Source organism: Hordeum vulgare, chromosome 2H (genome assembly GCF_904849725.1).
Source record: "Hordeum vulgare subsp. vulgare chromosome 2H, MorexV3_pseudomolecules_assembly, whole genome shotgun sequence".
NCBI classification, from domain to species: Eukaryota; Viridiplantae; Streptophyta; class Magnoliopsida; order Poales; family Poaceae; genus Hordeum; species Hordeum vulgare.
In genome coordinates, this window is record NC_058519.1 from 506,998,042 (window position 1) to 507,022,912 (window position 24,871).

The 24,871-nt window shown below is 43.2% G+C and overlaps 1 protein-coding gene across 1 annotated transcript; it reads right to left on the reverse strand.

Moving 5' to 3' along the window:
• Window positions 1–18,961: 18,961 nt before the first annotated feature.
• LOC123426889 (lipoyl synthase, mitochondrial) lies at window positions 18,962–24,517 on the reverse strand. Its single transcript, XM_045110790.1, has 4 exons — window positions 23,939–24,517; window positions 21,165–21,376; window positions 19,973–20,352; window positions 18,962–19,399 (listed from the first exon to the last, which is right to left on the reverse strand). The coding sequence occupies exons 1-4, from the start codon at window positions 24,475–24,477 to the stop codon at window positions 19,274–19,276; spliced, it is 1,257 nt and encodes a 418-aa protein (XP_044966725.1). The 5' UTR covers window positions 24,478–24,517; the 3' UTR covers window positions 18,962–19,273.
• Between the last annotated feature and the right edge of the window lie 354 nt (window positions 24,518–24,871).

Genomic DNA, 24,871 nt, shown 5'->3' on the forward strand with positions numbered 1-24,871 from the left:
GAAGCACAATAGCAAGGAGTTCATTGATCCACCCCATCTATTATCTTTTGAAGGGTGGTGCCTTCTAGATTGGTTAGGTGTCGCTTGGGAGCCTCCTACTTCGTGTTGTGGAGTTGAACCAAGATGTTTGTAAGGGCAAGGAGATCGCCTACTTCGTGAAGATCTACCGTGAGTAAGGCTAGTCCTCCGTAGACGGAAGCCGTGGTGGGATAGACAAGGTCGCTTCTTTATGGACCCTCCATGGGTGGAGCCCTCCGTGGACTCTCGCGGACATTACCCTTTGTGGGTTGAAGTCTCCACTAACATGGACGTACGATAGCGCCACCTATCAAAACCATGCCAAAAATCGGCGTGTCAACCTCTTTGCGTTTGATCTCCTAAACTCTACTCCTTTACATGTTCAAAGTATTTACTTTTCCACTGCCGTATATGTTGACTATCATGTGTAGGGTGTACTAGACTTGTTAGTATTGCTGAAATTATGCCCTCTATCAAAGTTGGTAAGGCTAGGATTTTTATCTTGACAAGTAGTCTATTCACCCTCCCCCCTCTAGACACACCTTCTTTTGATCCCTCAATTGGTATCACAACAAGGTCTCCAAAACCTTGGTTTAATCACCATTGGAGGAATATGAATGTGACTAGTTCAGGGATTTTTAGTTGTAGAGTGCCCATTCTCAATGGTTAATATTATAGACAATGGAAATATGAAATGCTTGATATATTTGATGAGTTCCATTTGCACAAGTATGTTGAATATCCTTATGCACCTCCCATTGATCCAATACATGCTTCTCATGATGATGAAGTTGATATGCTTGGTAATCTTAACAATGTCGATGTAATCATTAGAGGATTACCAAGAAGTGTGCTCAAACATATGCAAAATTTCTAGTGTGCTCATACCTTGTGGAAAGACTTAGAGGAAAGATATCCAAATTATTCTTTGAAAAATCTTGATATCATTGTCCACAAAAGCATTGCCTTTCACAAAATGAATCCAAATGATCCTAATTTTTATAAATGTCTATTTGAGTTTCGTGACTGCTACTGCAACAAAAGACCTTCCAACGGCGCCAGAAACAAGCGTGCTGATGGGAGACTATTCTTGTCTTGATACTCCTCAACAACGACACCAGGAATCTTTCTGCTACGGCTACGCCTTTAGGGACTTCCTTGCCAAATATGCAAAGGATTCCCCCGTGGCCTTGGAGCCTTGCGTTGGTGTTCCCTCGAAGCCGAAAGGGTGATGTAGCACAGCGGCGGTAAGTATTTCCCTCAGTTTTGAGAACCAAGGTATCGATCCAGTGAAGGATTGTCACAAGTACCTGCACAAACACAAAGAGCTTGCACCCAACGCTATGAAGGGGTTGTCAATCCCTTATAGATTGTTTGCCAAGTGAGAACTGAAAGCAAAAAAGAAACAAAGCAAACTAAAAGCGAAAGTGGAAACGATAGGTGTAAATAGACCCGGGGGGTGTAGTGTTCACTAGTGGCTTCTCTCATATAAGCAAGTAGACGGTGGGTGAACGAATTACTGTCGAGCAATTGATAGAACCGTGCAAAGTCGTGAGATTATCTAAGTCAATGATTATATCTATAGGCATCACGTCCAAAACAAGTAGACCGATACTTTCTGCATCTACTACTATTACTCCACACGTCGACCGCTATCCAGCATGCATCTAGTGTATTAAGTTCATGAGAACAGAGTAACGCCTTAAGCAAGATGACATGACGTAGATGGACAATCTCATATCTACGATAAAATCCCATCTTGTTACCCTTGATGGCAACAACACGATGCGTGCCTTACTGCCCCTTCTGTCACTGGGAAAGGTCACCACACGGTATGAACCCAAAACCAAGCACTTCTCCCATTGCAAGAATCATAGATCTAGTTGGCCAAACAAAACCCAAGACTCAGAGAGACTTACAAGGATATCAAATCATGCATATAAGAAATCAGCAAAGACTCAAATATATATCATAGATAATCTCATCACAAATCCACAATTCATCGGATCTCGACAAACACACCGCCCAAGAGGATTACATCGGATAGATCTCCATGAAGATCATGGAGAACTTTGTATTGAAGATCCAAGAGAGAGAAGAAGCCATCTAGCTACTAACTACGGACCCATAGGTCTGAAGTGAACTACTCACGAGTCATTGGAGGGGCGATGATGTTGATGTAGAAGCCCTCCAACTCCAAAGTCCCCTTCGGCAGGGCACCGGTAAGGGTCTCCAGATGAGATCTCGCGGAAACGGAAGCTTGAGGTAGCGGAAAAGTGTTTTCGTGGATTCCCCTATTTTTTCTGTATTTTAGGGAATATATGGGCGAAGGAGCTAGGTCAGGGGGGCGCCAGGGAGGCCACAAGCCTGGTAGCCGCCGCCCCCCTGGTGGCAGCTACAGGGCTTGTGGGCCCCCTGTGGCTCTCCTGCCTTGGCCCTCAAGTCCCCTGATCTTCTTCCGTTCTGGAAAAAATTATTTTGGGGATTTTATTCCGTTTGGACTCCGTTCCAAAATCAGATCTGAAAAGAGTCAAAAACACAGAAAAAACAGGAACTGGCACTTGGCCCTGAATTAATAAGTTAGTCCCAAAAAAGATATAAAAGGTACATAAAACATCCAAAGATGACAAGATAACAGCATGAAACCATCAAAAATTATAGATACGTTTGAGACGTATCAGTGACCTCATGCATGCTAAAGGAGATGTCATTACTATTAACAATATCATTGTTGAAGCCATTCACATGCATAAATATGAAAATTGTGATAGTCAAAATTTTGATGAAATTCTTGTTCCTTATGATGAGGGAACTTCATCCGATGATGACAATGTGGAGCATGGCTACTACAATGAAGATGAAGAGTATGGCATCGAGTATGAGAAGACCATGAGGAACCTTAGTCTTATGGCTAACCTTGGAGACTACATGGCCGGTGGAAAGGAGTGGGTTCTCGACAGTGGATGCACCGATCACATGACCGGAGATAAAGACATGTTTCATGAGATTACAATGAACCATGGACCTCGGAAGTATGTGACTTTTGGAGATAACTCCAAAGGTAAAGTACTTGGTCTTGGTAAGGTGGTCGTATCTCATGACAGTTCCATTCAAAATGTCATGCTTGTTGAATCCCTTGGCTAAAATCTTCTTTCCCTATCTAGACTAGCAGACTTTGGTTTCGATGTGCTATTTATGAAAGTTGACTGCCGAGTGTTTTGTAGCGACAACCATAAAACTATCTTTACAGGTTTCCATAGAGGTGATCTATACATTGTCGATTTCTCTAAAATATCCAAAACCCGTACATGTCTTATTGCTAAACCTTCTAAAGGTTAGTTATGGCATAGAAGGTTAGGACATGTAGGTATGTGTAATCTTGACAAACTTATCAAAGGTGATCATATTCTTGGTGTTAAAGATGTTATCTTGACAAAGATAGACTTTGTAGCACTTGTCAAGCAAGTTGGTGGAAGTCATCCCGTAAAGAACAGCATGACTACAAGAAGACCACTCGAGCTACTTCACATGGATCTCTTTGGTCCCAATGCTTACAAGAGCCTCGGTGGAAATTCTTATCGTCTAGTCATTGTTGATGATTTTTTCCAGATTTATGTGGGTATTCTTTCTTGATGATAAGTCGCAGGTACAAAAGATCTTCAAGAACTTCGCTCGGAAATCTCAAAATCAGATCAAGAAAGTTCGGAGCGACAATGGAACGGATTTCAAGAACATTAATGTAGATACTTTACTTGACTAAGAAGGTATCTCACAAGAGTTCTCAGCGACGTACACACCTCAACAAAATGGAGTTGTTGAGAGGAAGAACCAGACTCTCATAGAGATGGCAAGAACGATGCTTGACGAATACAACACTCCAAGACACTTTCAGACAGAAGCCGTGGAAATAGCTCGCCATGCCATAAATCGACTTTACCTATACAAGCTTCTTGGTAAAACGACGTACGATCTACTCACTGATAACAAACCCCAAGTTGGATACTTTAGGGTATTCAACTCTTAGTGCTACATTCCTGATAAGAATCATCGCTCTAAATTTTCTCCTAAATCTTATGAAGGTTTACTACTCGGTTACGGATCGAACTCTCACACTTACCGTGTCTACAAAAACTTCACTCGAAAAGTTGAAGATACGATAGATGTGAAGTTTGATAAGACTAATGGTCCGCAAGTCAAACAATTGCCAAATGATGTAGGAGATAAGGAACCTTCAGAAGCCATCAAAGAGTTATCTATTGGCAAGATTCATCCCATGGAGGTGAAGGAAAGTACTTCATCGACTCAAGTGGAAGCTCCTACTTCGCGTCAAGGAGACCACAGAATGACATGAAAGCATCCACAAGCGGTACACGACATGATGAAGAAGAGGAAGAAGTACATCGTGAAGGTCCACCTCAACCTTCCTCACCGCCACCTCAAGGAGATGATGATGTCAACGACAACGTGCAAGATGATGATGAATAAGAAGAAGCTCCATCATCCAACAAGAAGAAGTTGTCAAGAGTTAGAGCAAGAGTGAACAGAAATCATCCGTTGAATCAAATCTACGGTGATATAAAAAACAGGAGAATCACTCGCTCTAAATCTCGCTTAGCTAACTTTTGTGAGCATAATTCTTCCATCTCTAGCATTGAACCTTTGAAGATTGAAGAAGCCCTTCAAGACCCAGATTGGGTGAATGCCATGCACGAAGAGCTACACAACTTCGAGAGGAACGGAGTGCGGACACTTATTGGAAAGCCCGAAGGCGAGCAGAACATCATTGGTACAAGATGAGTGTTTCGAAACAAGCAAGATGAAGATGGACAAGTTGTACGCAAAAAGGCACGTCTCGTTGCCCAAGGTTACACGCAAGTCGAAGGTATGGACTATGGTGAGACTTATGCACCTGTCGCTAGATTGAATCCATTTGTGTTCTTCTCGGTTATGCCAATCACCATGATATTACTCTTTACCAATGGACATCAAAAGTGCCTTTCTCAATGGAGAAATTGAGGAGGAAGTTTATGTTAAACAACCTCCCGGCTTTGTGAACCCTAATAAACCTAATCATGTTTACAAACTTCGTAAAGCTTTATATGGTCTTAAACAAGCCCCTAGAGCTTGGTACGAATGCCTAACGAAGTTTCTCATTGAAAAGGGTTTTGAGATTGGTAAAATTGATGCAACCTTATTCACTAAAAGATTCAATGGAGAAATGTGTGTATGCCAAATTTATGTGGATGATATTATCTTTGGTACTACTAACCCACATTTTAGTGAAAATTTTGGAAAGTTGATGTCATAGCAGTATGAGATGTCTATGATGTGTGAGCTGAAATTCTTTCTTGGATTGCAAATCAAACAATCGACAGAAAGTACGTTTATCTCTCGAACCAAGTACACCAAGGACTTAATTAGGAAGTTCAACATGCAAGAATGCAAAGGTATGAGAACCCCCATGCCTACTAGTGGACATCTTGATCTCACTAAGGAGGACAAACCCGTTGATCAAAAGGTTTATCGATCAATGATTGGTTCATTGCTATATCTATGTGCCTCCCGTCCTGACATCATATTGAGTGTTTGCATGTGTGTCCGATACCAAGCGACACCAAAAGCGTGTCATCTATTGGCCGTGAAAAGGATAGTGGGATCCCTCATACATATACCAAACTTTGGCATATGGTATCCCAAGGGATCTTCTTTTAATCTTGTTGGCTATTCCAACTCGGACTATGCCGGAGACAAGGTTGACATATAATCCACCTCGGGTACATGTCAATTTCTTGGGAGATCTCTTGTGTCTTGTGTTGGAAATATGCCCTAGAGGCAATGATAAATAGTTATTATTATATTTCCTGTTTAAAGATAATCGTTTATTATCCATGCTATTATTGTATTGAATGAAAACATAGATACATGTGTGGATACATAGACAAAACAATGTCCCTAGCAAGCCTCTAGTTGGCTAGCCAGTTGATCAATGATAGTCAAGGTTTTCTGACTATGTGCAAGTGTTGTCACTTGATAACTGGATCACATCATTAGGAGAATCATGTGATGGACTAGACCCAAACTATGAACATAGCATATTGATCGTGTCATTTTATTGCTATTTTTTCTGTGTGTCAAGTATTTGTTCCTATGACCATGAGATCATATAACTCACTGGCACGGGAGGAACACCTTGTGTGCATCAAACGTCACAACATAACTGGGTGACTATAAAGATGTTCTACAGGTATCTCCGAAGGTGTCTATTGAGTTAGTATGGATCAAGACTGGGATTTGTCACTCCGTGTGATGGAGAGGTATCTCGGGGCCCACTTGGTAATACAACATCACACACAAGCCTTGCAAGCAATGTGACTAAGTGTAATCATGGGATCTTGTATTACGGAACGAGTAAAGAGACTTACCGGTAACGAGATTGAAATAGGTATGCGGATACCAACGATCAAATCTCGGGCAAGTAACATACCGAAGGACAAAGGGAATGACATACGGGGTTATATGAATCCTTGACACTGAGGTTCAACCGATAAGATCTTCGGAGAATATGTAGGATCCAATATGGGCATCTAGGTCCCGCTATTGGATATTGATCGAGGAGTTCCTCGGGGCATGTCTACATAGTTCTCTAACCCGCAGGGTCTGCACACTTAAGGTTCGATGATGTTTTAGTATAGTTGAGTTATATGTGTGGTTACCAAATGTTGTTCGGAGTCCTGAATGAGATCACGGACGTCACGAGGGTTTCCGGAATGGTCGGGAAACAAAGATTGATATATAGGATGACTTCATTTGGTTACCGGAAGGTTTTCGGGCATTACTGGAATGTACCGGGAGTGACGAATGGGTTCCGGAAGTTCACTGGGAGCGGGGCAACCCACCCGGGGGAATCCCAAAGGCCCTAGGGGTGGTGCACCAGCCCTTAGTGGGCTGGTGGTACATCCCAAGAGGGCCTATGCGCCAAGAAAAAAAAACCAAAGAAAAAAAAGGAGGTGGGAAGGAAGGGAAGGACTCCACTTTCCAATCCTAGTTGGACTAGGATTGGAGTAGGACTCCTCCTATCCCTTGGCCGGCGCACCCTTGAGGGCTTGGCCCTCAAGGAAAGCCTACTCCCCCTCCCTCCTATATATAGTGGTGATTTAGGGCTGATTTGAGACAACTTTTGCCACGTGCAACTCAGATCTAGACACCATAGTTTTACCTCTAGATCGTATTTCTGCGGAGCTCGGGCGGAGCCCTGCAGGAGTAGATCCTCACCACCACACCGTCGAGCTATACGTGTGCTGAACGTGGAGGTGCCGTCCGTTCGACACTAGATCGGAATGGATCGTGGGACGGTTCGCGGGGCTGATCGAGGGACGTGAAGACGTTCCACTACATCAACCACGTTTCTTAACGCTTCCTGCTGTGCAATCTACAAGGGTACATAGATCCAAATCTCCTCTCATAGATGGACATCACCATGATAGGTCTTCGTCCGCGTAGGAAAATTTTTGTTTCCCAGGTGACGTTCCCCAACATCTTGGTCATCCAAGAAACAAAACTCGGTATCCTTATCAACTGTCGAAGCTGAATACATTGTTGGTGGATCATGTTGTGCACAATTACTTTGGATGACTCAAACTCTTAAGGATTATGGCATTCATGTTAGAAAAGTTCCATTGTTATGTGACGATGAAAGTGCTATTAAGATTGCCTATAATCTTGTGCAACATTCTCAGACAAAACATATTCAAGTGCGACATCATTTCATTCGTGATCATGTTGCTAAAGGAGATATAAATCTCAAGCATGTTCGTACTGATAAACAGCTAGCTGATATCTTTGCCAAACCACTTGATGAGAAAGTGTTCTGTCATTTGAGGAATGAGTTGAACATCATTGATGCTTCAAACTTGAGCTAGACTCACTCGGATGCATGCAAGGGCATGAGCTTGATTGACTATTCCTTGATGCCATAGAGATGACACCATCTTATATCTTGGAAATTGTGCTCCCTTGTTTTGCATCTAATCTTTTGTAGGTACTTGGAAGAAATACACCTCACAAGATTGCAACCAACTCACATCAAAAGTAATCTTGATATGGCCAAGTATCAACAACCCCTTCTTCAGAGATGGAGGAAGAAGACAACAAAATCATATCCTTGACAATTATATGATATCGAAATTCACTCATGTCATTTGGATATATTATGGTCTTCCCTGTATGACTAACCATTGTAGGTGAAAAGTGAACCAAAACGACATGGATAGCTCCCAACTCAAGATGATCTTCATCAACTTTGAGCATTCACAACAAGTTCACCTACATGCCACGCCATCGACATCATTCGAAGATATGTACTCATATCCTTGATAAAGATTTACACCAACTCATGAGGTAAAGCAACTCAAGTGATATGAAGACATTGAAATGCTTAACTGGAAAATGGTAACCCTATTTTGTGCTTAACGATGAGTATGACCTATGATCAAGCAATCTTGCTTGACTCCTCAAGCCAAATACTCTAATATAGGTGACCTACTCACCGCCCCACATCTATATGGAGATTCTTGTATGGTTCACATTTTTCATTACATATCTCCTTGGAACCATTCAACTCTCATCTACATGTATGGTGTCACCGAGTTTTCTCGTCTGACCATTAATCACTTTCTCGGTGCCATCGACTTCCATATATCGGCCTCACCGAGATTTAAAAGTTGTTGCCTTTACTCACTAGTAGAAAATGGCCCATTTGTCCCGGTTCCAGAGGCCCATTAACCCGAGTTCTTGAACCAGGACTAAATGGTCTGGACTAAAGCCCAAAATCTTTAGTCTCGGTTCGCTTACGAACCGGGACCGAATGTTCTCCACGTGGCCACTGCGGCGAGCCCGGGCAGGAGGTTCTTTAGTCTCGGTTGGTCACACCAACCGGGACAACATGGCATCCACACGTCAGCATCTCGCCGCAGCTGGTTTTTTTTGAATGGGGGGAGGGGGGTGGGTTTGGGGGGGGGGGTTGGAGCATTAATTTAGTGGTTTCATATTGTGTTCGCTAGCTAATAGAGAGAAGTGTCCTCTATTTCTCCATGCTAGGTCGAACAATAAGTTTTCGTATATCTATCCGACGCTATTACATATATACAATATAACATCTTTTACAAATTAATCCAAAACATCATCTAATTAAGATCCAATGACAAATCCACATGGCATTCTCCATCTTTAGGTATGACGTGGTCAACAAAGAATCCACCAATTCCTCTTGAATTGCTCGTATGCGATCATATGGTAGGAGTTGATCCCGCATCTCACGGATCTAATTTAAAGAAGGGGGTCAATACATGCATATATATGAATAAGACTCAACACAATTGTGAATATTATTTATGTACTTGAAATTGTTTCTCACAGAAGACCCGCTCAGAGGTCGAGTGGCGAATGAACTCGCATGCGTAGTATGCACATAAAACAGTGCCTTCTTTCTGGTATATACACTTTATGAGAATAGAGTTCAATCAAACTGATAAGCAAGCATGGTAATGATATATTGATGAAAATTTGAATCAATTAGAGATGCGCGGAACTAGCTAGTACTACTTACTTTGGGGTGCATAAATCGCAACTCTTTGTTTAGAGTGGGAACCCCGAAATTTGATCAAACCCTGCGAGGCAAAGAAAATGATTACTTGGTATCACAAAATTAACGAAAGTTGCATGCTGATATGGTCTCGGTATATTGACTGAACTTACTTCTTGAGCATTGTAGTAATGTCCTCATAATCCTCTTCGGCTTTATGTCTCGAGTCTAAGACATGTACTACTGCCCTGCCAACGTTAATGGATAGCAGAATAAAGTGGTCTCTCGCACGCATATATAATTCATCAATTACATTAATTAATTAACCTCGAGTAAGCGGAACCGAGTTTACAAAGAAGACAACAACACTCACTTGAAGTTGTAAGGAAAGATTATTTCCACTTTTTTATGTATAAGGAACGAGTTTAGCAAGTTCTCCTCGGTCTCTTTAATTGAGTTTCATACCATCAATTCATTTACGACATCTGGGCTAATGAACCCAACGTCGACGATTCCTGCTTTTTTTAATTCGACGATCTTCAATCTGCATAATATATATAGTGAGGATAATTATATATACATGCAATGAACGAGCTGAGCTAGAGACTTAACTATAGAAGTAATACTTACAAACAGTAGGAAGCCATGAGTTGTTTGTCGAGGGCCAGTTGATTGTATAACTGAAATAACTCCTCAAAGTGAATAGTAATCATGGGAAGTCCAATGAATTCGTGCTTCGGTTTCACTGTCACATACATAGCTTTTTTTCACACTCCCTTCAGGTTTTCATGTACCACTCATGCAATCTGTGCATCATCGTTGTTAGAGCAGGATGATCAGGTTTGACGAGACGCTTCCCGTGCACGTATTTATATTGTTCTTTTGTTACATCATCCCCCAAGTAATTATCAGGATTGGTACGGGGCACCATCTCCGAATGATTAGCGACGACGATATCGAGCACGGGAATTGTTTTCCCACTTGTTCATTCTTCTAACCTTGCATCACTAGAAGTAGTTCCCGACCGCACCACTTGTGCATATGTCTTTTTAAGAATGCGGTCATAGTTGGAATCCGGCGGAGGCGGTGGTGGATGCTGCAGTTGATTGATAGTGCGCTCCACTCTCACCGGATCTAGCTTCTCCTTCGGAGGTGGAGTTTTCTTTGTAAAATGGGCTCTCAATTCGGCACGACATGTCTCCTCGTTTTCCTCCTTGGTCCTCATATGGTAACTTTTCCAGAGGCTTGAGAAATGGACCGAATTTCCCGCCTCTTCTTGTACTGCTAGCCACCGGAGAGAAGGAGGTGTATCTCTTCCGCTTGAGAGAAGGAGGTGGACTGCTCTGACGCGGTAGACAAGCCGGAGCGGCGGCGTTTGTCTTCCGACATTGCCGACGAGGCGAAGGAGGAGGCAGACTGCTCTGACGCGTCGGAGTAGGCGAAGGAGGAGGCGAAGTGCCCTCACGCGTCGGAGGAGCTGGATAAGGAGGCGGAGTGCCCTAATCACTCATCGTAGGAGGAGGGGGAGGAGGAGGAGTGCCCTGACTCGTCGTCGTCGGAGGAGGAGGCGAAGGCGTCCAGTTTGGAAGCTTGATGAAATTCTTCTGCCATAGACATGTACTCCCCACAGCACGAACCAGCTGAATCTCCCCTTCACCTGTAGGGTGGTCAAGCTCGAGCTGCTCAAAATTCTCCATTACTTTCTCCACCATCACAACAGCATAGACATGTGGAATCGGAAGGCAGTGAAAAGTTTGGGTTGAGGAGGTTCAACACAGCCGATAGCCGCCATGAAAGTGAGGTTCTGACATTTCATCATAAGCTCGCAACGGTGAGCCTTCGTGATAGTATCCACGGGGTAGCTAGGAGCCGTGAAGTCATGTTGAACGGGCTCCGTGGAAGCCACGCTGCTTCTCCGCTGAGATGGTGGGGTACGTTCTAGGGTAGCTTCGTGCCGCTGAGATGGTTGGCCGACAGCTCGCTAGCTCTTGAGTTCCTCTAGCTTTTGCAGTCTTGCCTTGATGTGTTGCATGTCGCTCAGCTCCGATTTCCTCTTTCTCTCCCGGCTTCTGTAACCGCTTGCGTTAGGAAACCCAAACTTCCACGAAACAGAGCCTGGTGTGCCTCGTGTTCGTCCAGGGTGCTCAGCATTCCCTAGGGCCTCAGTCAGCTCGTCATTCTCTCTGTTTGGAATGAACGTCCCTTCCCGCGCTGCGGTGATACACTTCTGAAGCTTGATCATGGGTATTGCAAGTTGCTCGTCCGTCCAACAACACTTCCCTGTTTCAGGGTCCAAAGTTCCCCCAACCCCGAAGAACCAAGTCCTTGAACGCTCTGGCCAGTTCAATGTATGTGGTTGGACCCCTTTAGCAATCAGGTCATTCTCAGCTTTGTCCCAGAACAGCCGGGCTTTGAGGTAGCCACCTGAACCCGTGTGATGGTGATACTGCTTCTTTGCGGCATTGTTCTTGTTTGTCTCTGACATTTTCTTACTCTTCTCCGATGACTTGTAGGCCACTAATGCGGGCCAATGATATCTTATCTTCTCAAATCAACCGACGAATTATGGAGTCTTCCCTTTGTCGACAAACATTGATTTCAAATCATTCTTCCACTTCCCGAATAGATGTTCCATCTTCTTAATAGCACATGGCCTGACAAGTGGCTCTATAACTGGCTTATTCCGATCTTCCTCTGGCGGTAGGGTGAAATTTGCCTTCAGCGTTGTCCAAAGTTCATCTTTCTGCCTATCACTGACATAATCACCTTCAGGGACGTCGTCGCCCTTAGGCTTTTTCCATTGCTTGGCGCTCATTGGGATGTTGTCCCTAACAATAGCTCCGCACTGAGCATAAAATGCGTCCTTGGTCAGCCTGGGTTCAATCGGTAGGCCATCGGCCGCGATTGCTGTGATCGTGAACTTTTCATCCATGCGCAACCTTCTCTTCGGGACTCATCTCTTTACCGAAGTTTGTCTCGATCCGGAGGGCTATAAAATAAGAAAGAATGAAGTGTTAATATATGTACATACCTTCGGGCTTAATTAATATATATACCTCGCCGGACTTTGCAACATCTCTCTCCTCCGTTCGGTCATCGGATCCGTCATCATGGTCTCCTTCCTCCTCCGGCCTTCGGTCACCGGAGCCATCATGATCATGTCCTTCCTCCTCCATTGTTAGATCATACGAGCCGCCATCCTCTCCTTCCAGACCATCGGTGTCGTTGAGATACGACAAATAATCACCGACCATTATCTCCCCCAACAACTATTCTCTTTGATCCATATATAGTTTCTGCAAATAATCACCGAGCATTATCTCCCCCGACAACTTTTTTATATTTCATTTTCAAATGTTGAATAGTTCATAGGTTTCTGAAATTTTATATATTAAGATTTTGTTAAATCTCATGTACCTCAAATATTTCAAAGCTAGCAACATACACATATAAAACAACACCAGTCGATCTGGCGAGCTACATTAAAATAGATAATTTGTATCTTTCTTATATTATCCGTTTAGTGCTACATGACTAGAATAGATAACTTTTTCTCTTTCACCTACAAAAATGTTGTTTAAAAATGCCATTTGATATGTATTTTTTCTAGACTCTGGCATGTGCCTCCCTGGCGCCGGATGACACTGTCTGGAGGCTGCACCATTGGGAACTTTTGTCAAACTGACGAATCCTGCTTTATACTTTAATCTCGAATACATCTTTAGTATAATCTATATATGAACAAAATTTGTATGAACGGCAATATGCAGGGGCGGCGGTGGCGACAAGCAGAGCACGCACAGAGGAGGAGCTCACCGGGGCCGACGGGCTCGGGGCGGCGCCGATGACGGACTCGGGGCGGCGACGACGACGGGCTCGGGGGGACGGTGCAGGCTCGGGGGGACGGCGACGGGCTCGGGGGCGGCGACAGCGACGTGCTCGGGGCGTCGAGGGCGGTGAGGAGGACTAGCTCGGGGGCGGCGGCGGTGACGACATACTCGGGGCGACGGCGACGGGCTCGGGGACGGCGGCAACGACGAGGAGGACTGGATCGGGGCGGCGACAACGAGGACTAGCTCGGGGGGCGGCGGCGAGCAATGGGAGAGTTTTGGGGCAAATTTCGAAAACTCCCGCCTATATGTGAAAACCTTCTGTCCCGGTTGGTGGCCAGAACCGGCACCAATACCACCCTTTCGTCCCGGTTGACTCAGCAAACCGGGACTAAAGGTCAATTTTCAGTTACCAAATGACGGGGAAGAAGATACCTTTACTCCCGGTTTGCGAAAACAACCGGGGCGAAAGGGTGCCATTTGTCCCAGTTTGCGCCACCAACCGACCCTAAAGTCTGCCTCTAGTCCCGGTTTGTGCCACAAACCGACACGAAAGGCCTGTGTGTGGCACAGCCGCGGTGTGGTTAGATGTTTGGTCCCACCTCGCTAGCCGAGCGAGAAGTTTGGTTGTTTATAAGCGTTTGTGCGCACACTGTCTCGAGCTCCTCTCATATGCAGGCTTCCGGGCCGAAACTGTCACTAGTTGTTGGGCCTTCTGCGGGCGTGAATCATGGCCCAACTTTCTAGTTTGGTTTCTAGTCGTATTCAGGCCGTGGTGGCCCATTAGTAGATAACTTTTTAAGAATATAGTTTTTTGTTCCTACTTACTGTTTTTCAGTGATTCTTTCATTTTTTTGGAATTATTTGAACTCCAAACCTTTTGTGCGTTCAAAATGCACCATTCAAAGCCACATCATCAATTTTCAACTATTTCTGACTTCATTTGGTATTTTTCATGCATTTATTGATTTTTTTTTGAGCTAAATGACCCAGAAATTGAAAAGCACTACAAATAAACTCTGAATAGGTTGAAAGTTGGCATGGTATCATCGTTTCACCCACATAGCATGTGCTAAAAAGTTGAGAGGGTTGCGGTAAAAACTAGACGCACTTCGTGTACAAATCGGACAATCTCTTTCGAAGTATCAGGGTTTCATATGAAAACTCATCTCTTACAAAAGGGATTTCATTTTTTGGAATTATTTGAACTCCAGACCTTTTGTGTGTTCAAAATGCACCATTCAAAGCCACATCATCAATTTTCAACTATTTCTGACTTCATTTGGTATTTTTCATGCATTTGTTGATTTTTTTTAAACTAAATGACCCAGAAATTGAAAAGCACTACAAATGAACTCTGAATAGGTTGAAAGTTGGCATGGTATCATCATTTCACCCACATAGCATGTGTTAAAAAGTTGAAAGGGTTGCGGAAAAAACTGGACGCACTTCATGTACAAATCGGACAATCTCTTTCGAAGTATCACGGTTTCATACGAAAACTCATCTGTTACAAAAGGGATTTCATTTTTTGGAATTATTTGAACTCCAGACCTTTTGTGTGTTCAAAATACACCATTCAAGGCCACATAATCAATTTTCAACTATTTATGACTTCATTTGATATTTTTCATGCATTTACTGATTTTTTTAGCTAAATGACCCAGAAATTAAAAAGCACTACAAATGAACTCTGAATAGGTTGAAAGTTGGCATGGTATCATCATTTCACTCACATAGCATTTTATGTTTGCGCCAAGTAAGACCTTTGGGATGGTCTACGGTGTTTGCAATTTAATTTTCCTAAAAAAACAGAAACTTTTGACCTCAGTCCAGGAATTTTTTAAATTCACTGGAACGTGCTTTTGATCTCAATTTTTTACACAAGATTCATATACAATTTAGCCAGATTCTTAAATTTTTCATAATTTTTGGAGTTACATAAGTATTCGAATTATACAGATTACTTCTGACTATTCTGTTTTTGACAGATTCTATTTTCTTTGTGTTGTTTGCTTATATCAATGTATCTATGGGTTGTATCGGGGGGTATGAACCATGGAGAAGTTTGAATACAGTAAATATTACACCAATATGAATAAAGAATTAGTTCATAACAATACCTAAAGTGGTGATGAATAAAGAAAGGGCTAAATAATCATTCAAATTTGGAAACTCTATATAATGGCACAAACAGAAACTAGATATATATAAATTGGTCCATGTAGTACATAATAATACATGCAAGCAGTACATAATAATAGCTAGCATACATATATATACAAGTGTTCGCCGTTCTGAACACTACTCGTCTGAATCTGAATCTGCATTAGAATGTACAAAAGTTGGTTCTTCGAGGTTCGTTATGTCAACGCTAGTGAAACGTATGCCGCTGCGAAGGAAGTCCATGAGTTCTGGACATTTCTTGTCACTACTGCAACATCAACAAATTAAAATGAAACAAATGTTACATATTGCTGCAACAAGGAAAAATGTTTCAATACAACTAAAGAGAAATTTATTATAACGATTCAAATGGAACGTATTGCTATTCTATGCAATTTTCATATCCTATGAATTGATCTTTATAGGATTCCAATATTGTAACATATTGCTATCCGATGCAATTTTCATATCCTTGGATCAAAGAAAACCTATGTTGTAATATATCCAATGGAACCTAGGGACATCAATATATGCTATCCAATGGAACCTAGGGAGATCAATATATCCAATGTTGTAACACATATTGCTATCCTATGCAATTTTCATATTGCTATCAAATGGAACATATAAAGAAACTCCATATTGCTATCAAATGGAACCTAGTGAAGATCAATACATGCAATTTTCATATCCTTGGATCAAAGAAAGCCTATGTTGTAGTATATCCAATGGAACCTAGGGAGATCAATATATGTTATCCAATGGAACCTAGGGAGATCAATATATCCAATGTTGTAACACATATTGCTATCCTATGCAATTTTCATATTGCTATCAAATGGAACATATAAAGAAACTCCATATTGCTATCAAATGGAACCTAGAGAAGATCAATACATGCAATTTTCATAACCTTGGATCAAAGAAAGACACAAAACTTACCTCGCCCATTGGAAGATCAAGACATGTTTGAAACACAGCTGGATGACGGCAACACCTTGATGGTTGGGCGTGAACTCCAGATCAAACCCCAAGAACGGCTCATGCTCCGGCGCGGCGTCAAGCCACTCCCGGAACCATGACAGAAAATTTGGTACCACCCTGCTCTTGTTCGTGTACACGCACGTGGGCCAGGTCGTGCCATCTGCGCGCACATCTTCGACTAGATATGTCATGGTGGAAGAAGAATGGAAGAAGAGAGGGGAAGAAGAGATGAAGAAGAAGAACAGAGGAGAGGAGAAGAACAGAGACTGGTGAGAGACTCTGCTTCGGTTGCAGTTTTCGTCGCTGGAAACGAAGCGGGAGGGCGGGTTGGACGACAAACCGGCACTAAAGGGGTGATTCGAAGGGTCACCACCCCGGTTTGATCCACCAACCGAGACTAAAGGTCCATACGAACGGTTGCACGAACGCCCGCCACCACACCTTAGTCCTGGTTTGATCCACCAACCGGGACTAAAGGGGATACGAACGGTTGTCGGCCTATTAGTCCCGGTTCTTGACTGGAACCGAGACAAAAGGGGTGAGACGAACCGGGACCAATGTCCCACGATGCCCGGCCGACGCCCTGGCCTCACGAACCGGGACCAATGTCACCATAGGTCCCGGTTCGTATGTGAACCGGGACTAATAGGATTTCAGGACCTGGACCAAAGCCATCTTTTCTACTAGTGAGTGCATGTCGGTACCATCGAGTTTCCCACATTGGTGTCACCGAGTTTGCCACTTTTGCTGTAACGATTGGATTTTGTGTGTTGCCTATATATACCCCTTCACCCACCTCTCATTTGTGGGAGAAGCACTCAGAACACACACTTCATATCCAGATCCATTTTCTGAGAGAGAACCACCTACTCGTGTGTTGAGACCAAGATATTTCACTCCAATCATTTGAAACTTGATCTCTAGCCTTCACAAACTGCTTTCCACCAAATCAATCTCTCCCACCCATGCCTATTCTGTGAGAGAGTGATTTTGTGTTGGGGAGACTATCTTTAGAAGCACAAGAGCAAGGAGTTCATAGTTATACCCCATCTATTACCTTTTGGAGGGTGGTGCCTCCTAGATTGGTTAGGTGTCGCTTGAGAGCCTCCTACTTCATGTTGTGGAGTTGAACCAAGATGTTTGTAAGGACAAGGAGATCACATACTTCGTAAAGATCTACCGTTAGTGAGGCTAGTCCTTCGTGGACGGAAGCCTGGTGGAATAGACAAGGCCGCTTCTTCGTGGCCCCTTCGTGGATGGAGCCCTCCGTGGACTCTCGCGACCGTTACCCTCCGTGGGTTGAAGTCTCCACTAACATGGACGTACGATAGCGCCACCTACCGGAACCATGCCAAAAATGGTCGTGTCAACCTCTTTGCGTTTGATCTCCTAAACTCTACTCCTTTACATGTGCAAAGTCTTTACTTCTCCACTGCCATATATGTTGACTAGCATGTGTAGGTTGCCAACCTCAAGAGAAACAATTGGGTCATATGTTAATAGTACAACATGGCTATAACATACTATTAATATGATTAACAATTATATGAGTGGGCTATAAATTGTCTATAAATGACATGGCAATTTTGTATAGCCGGCTTTAGTTGTGCTATTAACCATGCTTTAACAACTATGGGGAATAAATTCTTGTGTCTTTTTGTGATACAATCAAGAAACTACTCCCTCTCTTCCAAAATATAAGACCTTTTAGGTATTTTACTAGAAGCCTACATACGAAGCAAAATGAGTGAATTTATACTTCAAAATATGTCTATGTACATCCGTATGTAGTTTATAATACAATCTCTAAAAGGTCTTATATTTAGGAACGGAGGGAGTAATAAATTATTGTGTCTTTTTGTGATACAATCAAGGAACTTTGTACGAGAACAAATATGTGGTGGAATAGTTAGGAGGGGTGTAAATGTCATGGTATAAATTTCTATGTTTCTCTGCAATCAAAGAGGCGAAGTGGCCCTTAAGCTTGCGAATCGAAGCTAATCATCCAAGGATTTGATCCAAACGCGGTGGTCCTTCAGTGGTAGGAGAAAATGGTGGGGCATGTAAGCAACCTTCAATGGACGGTTGACGAAGCAAATGATAGTTGAGACGGTTGACGACTAGGCATTATTGCACGGCTTTTAGCTCCAGTCACCAGTGCGACACGTCAATAATACTCGTTAGTGGCGTTCTTTACATCTGACACATTCCTTTCATGACCCTATGGTGAGGACCTCACAGAGTTGACCAAAAAACAGGGGGTTCGAGTTGACCTAAGAAGAGTGCTTTGCGATCCGTGGATTAATGGCGGTCTACATCTCTTCCTCATGATCTGCAGCAGATCGGATCTACTACCAATAGCACAGAAAGTCCACAGCCAATCTTCGTCAAAACTCTGTACAAGCGCAGCACATGAGGCATAATGATGGCCTCAATAATATTCGGTGGGTACATTGACGGACTCTATCCCTGCTACTGTTACAATGGATGATTATAGCCATATACGTAGTACAAAGGAGGAGATAGTATGAAGAAAATGTAAATGATTTTTGAAGGATAAAGGGGGCAGAAGAATTTATTCTCTGGAAAAGAATAGTAATATTACCAGGATGTAAAAAGACAAACATGTTTCTCCAATTAGAACATATTATTTGCAGCGTAGCAATGTCAATGACTGGAGCTGGAGGTGTGTCAACTATGAACTTGATTCTGCAACAACGCCTGATTTTGCTCGGTCATCTTCGATCATGGCTTTGATGTAGAACTCGCCTGCTTTGTAGGAGGACCGAACCATCGGACCAGATGCAACATAACGGAATCCCTGCCATTTAAATACATGTCATTTTGGCAGCAATTCAAGAAATACGTACAATGCAGAGTAAGAGTATTGCATGTCCTGAACAGTAAGAAAGATTCTGGGGAACCAAAAAGGATAACAGTAGCACTGATATAGATTATTATGATAAAGTAAGTTCGTAGATCTTCACGTCTCTAGGACAAGAAACCATCGTGGTTTACTAAACGGCAGAAGTGACAAGGGCACACTATCCAGATTTGATTTATTCTTTGTGGATCATGATAATGGCGAGGGAGTATTTTTTTATTGGCTGTTAACGATTATCATGATCCACAAGGAATAAATCAAATATGGATAGTGCATCCTTGTCACTTCTGCCGTTTAGTAAACTACGATGGTTTCTTGTGCTAGAGACGTACTTGACAATGCATTGTGGCTGAGAAAAGTGATTTATTGTGGGTAAGTTGTGAAATTAGATCAATGGTTAATGTTCCATTTGACACAAATAATATGTATAATAACAAATAGTGATGATATAGATCTTTGTGTAATCGAAAATCACAAGAACTCCAAGTACAAGATGTGGACGGAGCATACCATTTCAACACCAAGGGCTCGGTAGTTCTCAAAGGCTTCAGGAGTAATATACTCAGACACTGGCATATGTCGCTTTGACGGCCTCATGTACTGACCAAATGTAATGACATCAACACCAGCAGCTCTCACCTTTTCCATTGTGCTGATAACCTGATCGGGAGTCTCCCCACAACCCAGCATGACTGATGTCTTTGTGAGAGTGCCAGGAGGGGCATACTCCTTCGCCATTTTCAGAACATCCATTGATTGCTTAAAATTTGCACGGTGGTCTCGCACATCTCTTTGAAGCTCTTCCACCGTTTCAATATTGTGTGCAAAAACATGCAACCCAGAAGTTGCTACCTTTTCTACGCAACTTGGATCTCCTCGGAAATCGGGTACTGTAAAATTATTTGTGTAAGGGCACAGTACATGGAATGCCTAATAGTAAAGGATTGCCGGTGTGTCAAAATAGAAAATACTCATGTTTGTTTTTTATAATACACACACATGTTGCAAGAGAGATCTGAAGGACTGGTGTATCACCAAAGAACTAGCCATGGACAGGGGTGCGTAGAAGCTTGCTATCCATGTGCCAGAACCATGAGTTGGTCGCGAGATCTTATGGGTTTCACCTCTAGCCTACCCCAACTTGTTTGGGACTAAAGGCTTTGTTGTTGTTGTGGTTTTTGGCACACATGTTGAAAGGTTCGAATTATGCAATGCTTGGCACATGATTAGTTGACTACTCCCTCCGTTCCTAAATATAAGTCTTTTTAGAGGTTTCACTAGTAGATTACATACGGTTGTATATAGACATACTTTAGAGTGTAGATTCAATCATTTTGCTCCGTATGTAGACCCCTAGTAAAATCGCTTAAAAGACTTATATTTAGGAACGGAGGGAGTATATAGGTGTAGTAACACAAAAAGTGTCACCCATTAAATCTAAATTCATACTCCCTCCATGACATAATGTAAGACGTTTTTTGACACTGCCATGGACTGTAAAAACATCTCACAAAAAGTTACAGAGGGAGTATTTGAAACTACATTCATGTTTAATAATTTATAATTATTGATATATATCAGAAAAGGAATGAAAAACCAAAGTTCAATCTACCTGACCATGCCAGGTCAAATCACACCTTACAAAAATTAAACTGAGGGGATACTGAACAACTGACAACAGAACTAGGAGTATGCCTCTTACCGAGCGCTTCAATAAGCATATCTGGCTTTAAAGTCTTCAACCTCTGTACTGTTTCAGCAAAATGGCCGCTCCCCTGATCAGGTAAATCATCCCGGTCCACACTTGTGATGACTATATATTCAAGGCCCCACGATGCAATAGCTTGCGCAACATTGGCAGGCTCATTAGGATCTGGTGGAGGAGGGGTTCGTGATGTCTTGACATTGCAAAATCTACAAATTATTGACTTATCAAATTCCCAAACAATCTGAACATGCGAGTTGCACTTCATCTCTAAAAGGTGATATGAGCAAAGAACTGGAATAAACTGTCGAACAAAACAATAACAAATGACTTCTGTTCCTGGCAGGGCCACATAAATATGAGGACACAGCTAAAACGAACTAACAACAACAACAACTAAGCCTTAGTCCCAAACAAGTTGGGGTAGGCTAGAGCTAAAACTCATAAGATCTCGAAACCAGCTCATGCTTCTGGCCAGTGGCGGAGGTACACAAAAACTACTGCCCCCCCCCCCCCCCTGCCTCAACATAGCTCCGCTGCTGCTTCTGCCATGTGGATAGCTAACTTCCATGCGCCCCTGTCCATGGCTAGTTCTTCTGGTGATATTCCAGTCCTTCAGATCTCTCTTTACGGACTCCTCCCATGTCAAGTTTGGTGTACCCCGACCTCTCTTGACATTATCAGCACGCTTTAGTCGTCCGCTATGCACTGCAGCTTCTGGATGTCTGCGTTGTATATGTCCAAACCATCTCAGATGATGTTGTACAAGCTTCTCTTCAATCAGTGCTACCCCAACTCTCTCACGTATATCATCATTCTCTTCAATCGACGTTGGACCCAATCCTTTCTTGTGTGGCCACACATCCATCTCAACATGCGCATCTCCGCTACACCTAACTGTTGAACATGTCGCCTTTTAGCCTGCCAACACTCAGCATCATGCAACATTGTGGGTTGAATCGCCGTCCTATATAACCTGCCTTTTAGCTTTTGTGGCACTCTCTTATCACAGAGAATGCCAGAAGCTTGGCGCCACTTCATCCATCCGGCTTTTATTTGATGGCTCACATCTCCATCGATATCACCATCCATCTGCAGCATTGACCCCAAATAGCGAAAGATGTCCTTTTGAGTTACCACCTGCCCATCAAGGCTAACTCCTCCTCATGCCTAGTAGTACTGAAACCGCATCTCATATACTTAATTTTAGTTCTACTAAGCCACCACCAAAACGAAATATATCGCCAAAACAGAAACAAAACCAGCAGTTTCCCTGAAATGTACATCACAGGAACAATCCCTTCTTATATCTGAAATTGGTACTCAAAGGAAACTCCAACAGAACTGGTTCATAGCTTTGCCCACAGCCTACACAACCAAAACCCTCACTGTTTTCAATATAGATTGCATACTTAATAGCACTTAATCCAGACAATACAAGAAGATAAGCTTTCTCCACTATTAATTTAGCATAAAATCAAGCATGGCACATCGTTATTAAGAAAGCTAATTATTACAGTTAAAATCTGGAGATATTGTCTCACAATCATAGCACATAAACATTGAGAAGACACACAAAGCCCTAAGGATACAGAGTGAAACAAACACTTATTTATGAGCACCCCTGACAATTGGCAACAGAATGAGAAATTTGTTTGGGATCCAAACAATTCTGGAGAAAAACTAGCTTGAAGGAAATCAAAACTCAAGCCGAGTGCAAAGAAGCACGTAATTTTCTAGCCAAGACAGGACGCATAAGAATGCTCCGGGTAAGCAGAAGATATAAAATTGCATGTCACGCTGCTACCAGAGTTCAAATTCAAAGTAAGAAATAAATGTTACTAAGGTCCTCCCAACTACTGAATATTTTTAATGGTACGATGAACATCAAATAGTTGCTTGTTTTTTCAAACTCCCTTTCCTCTGCAAACTCTCTGTAGCTTGTAGTAACTGGCTTGCAGTATGATACATCCTGGACAAATTCCATTGTGGTCCTTTCTCAACAAATTTCAAGACCCTGGCAGGGACCAATGCCGATGTTTTATGTTGGCAAGGGGAACTAGTGGGATCTTGTAGGCTGTCATAACAGGTTAGCAACCTCCTGCTCGCCTATTGTAACTCTAGTAATATCTGTAGAAACTCCACGGCAGTGCAAACACAATTATGGGAATGACTGACTAGCCGAATCCAAAACCTTCATTTGTTTCGTGAACAGAAAATGGCAACCTCTCCTGGAGCTGGTATTCGATTGTGTACTTGGGCAAGTCTAGTTGGTTAAAGCAGTAACATGTGAACTTTACCATTTTCAGAAAGTTATTTATACATTGATTAACTTGAAAAGCTATGAACTCCAACTCGATCTTCAGATTGCAACTGAGCAAGCAGTTTCTGAGTACAGTTCTCCATAGAGTTGCTTCACACTAAGCATCTACTCTTGCACAACAGCTAAAATCGAACACTTCCTAAATTACTAGCAGCGTTAAAACATCCACATGATTTGGCAAAGGCAACTTAAATACACCAGAAGCTAAAAATCAAACTATTTGCCCTCACAATCTACCTGCTCAAGGTACAATGTAGCATACAGAAAACTATATGCACATACAAAAATCATGGAAATGGATATCATATGGATCATTATAAAGCTCATGTTACTCCTAAAATACAAAGTTATCTAGGGCTTCCCTGTACACAGCCTAAACAACCTAAGCAGCTGCCCGCACCTGCCCAATACAGGCAAGGCAATAGACGAAAAGGATTGATCTCTTTACCTGCATCCGCGCGTGCAGGTGTCACCGAGGATCATGATGGTGGCAGTGGCTGTTCCGGTCTCGCCGCCCGACCAGCACTCGCCGAGGTTGGGGCAGCGCGCCTCCTCGCAGACGGTGTGCAGCTTCAGCTCCCGCAGCTTGGCCTTGATGGCCGCGTACTTGGCCCCGCCGGGGATCGTCTCCTTCATCCACTTGGGCTTGGGCAGAGGCTTCTTCCGCGTCCCCACCTCCACCGAGTACGCGAAGTCCCCCAGCGACGGCGTCTCCGCCTGCAGCCGCCTCCGCATCTCCGCGAGCCGCCCCGCCGCGGGTGCGGCGAGGGGAGGGGACTGCGGGGTCGGGTCGAGGGTTTGGAGGAGGGACGGGGTGGAGGAGATGGAGCGGGAGGGGGCCTGGGACAGGGTCCTCGCCAGGGAGGCCGCCAGATGGCGGCGGCCGCGCATGGTTGCGGCTAGAGGCGGTTGGTGGACCGGACCGGGGACGGGAGAGGTGGGGAAGACGGTGGCGTTTGTTTGGTGCGGAGAGATCCGATGAAGCATAGATATCCAGAAGCCGTTTTCAGTAGCAAAGGGCGCCTTCTCATCATGGAGAATTGTCCATGTTATGCTTGTTTATTTTTGGAAAGAGCATTCAATCCATCCATTATCTGTCATATAAAAAATACCACAACTAACAAAGATTACAGCACCACATAGCAACGACTACAAACATTGTAACAGGCCAAAGGCACGCCATAGTCATCGTCCCTTCGTCGTCGTAGTCAGGCAAACTTTAATTTAGTAGACAGTCGGAAAGTCGTTGGGCTAAGGCTCCACAAGATCAGCGTAGCACAACAACAATCGTCGTCCATGATAGAAAGCGTAGGTTAAAACTCAAAAAGATCAAACATGTAGACACAATCCAAGTAATGGTTCTACCTTCTGATCTAGATTT

Bases quoted from the DNA above. Each gene is read 5' to 3' on its own strand.
- LOC123426889 (XM_045110790.1), bottom strand. From the start codon at position 24,477: ATGCTTCATCGGATCTCTCCGCACCAAACAAACGCCACCGTCTTCCCC. The intron at 20,353-21,164 runs GTAAGAGGCATA...ATAATTTTACAG, and splicing joins TATGCTTATTGAAGCGCTCG to TACCCGATTTCCGAGGAGAT. The intron at 19,400-19,972 runs GTATGCTCCGTC...TTTAAATGGCAG, and splicing joins GAGCCCTTGGTGTTGAAATG to GGATTCCGTTATGTTGCATC.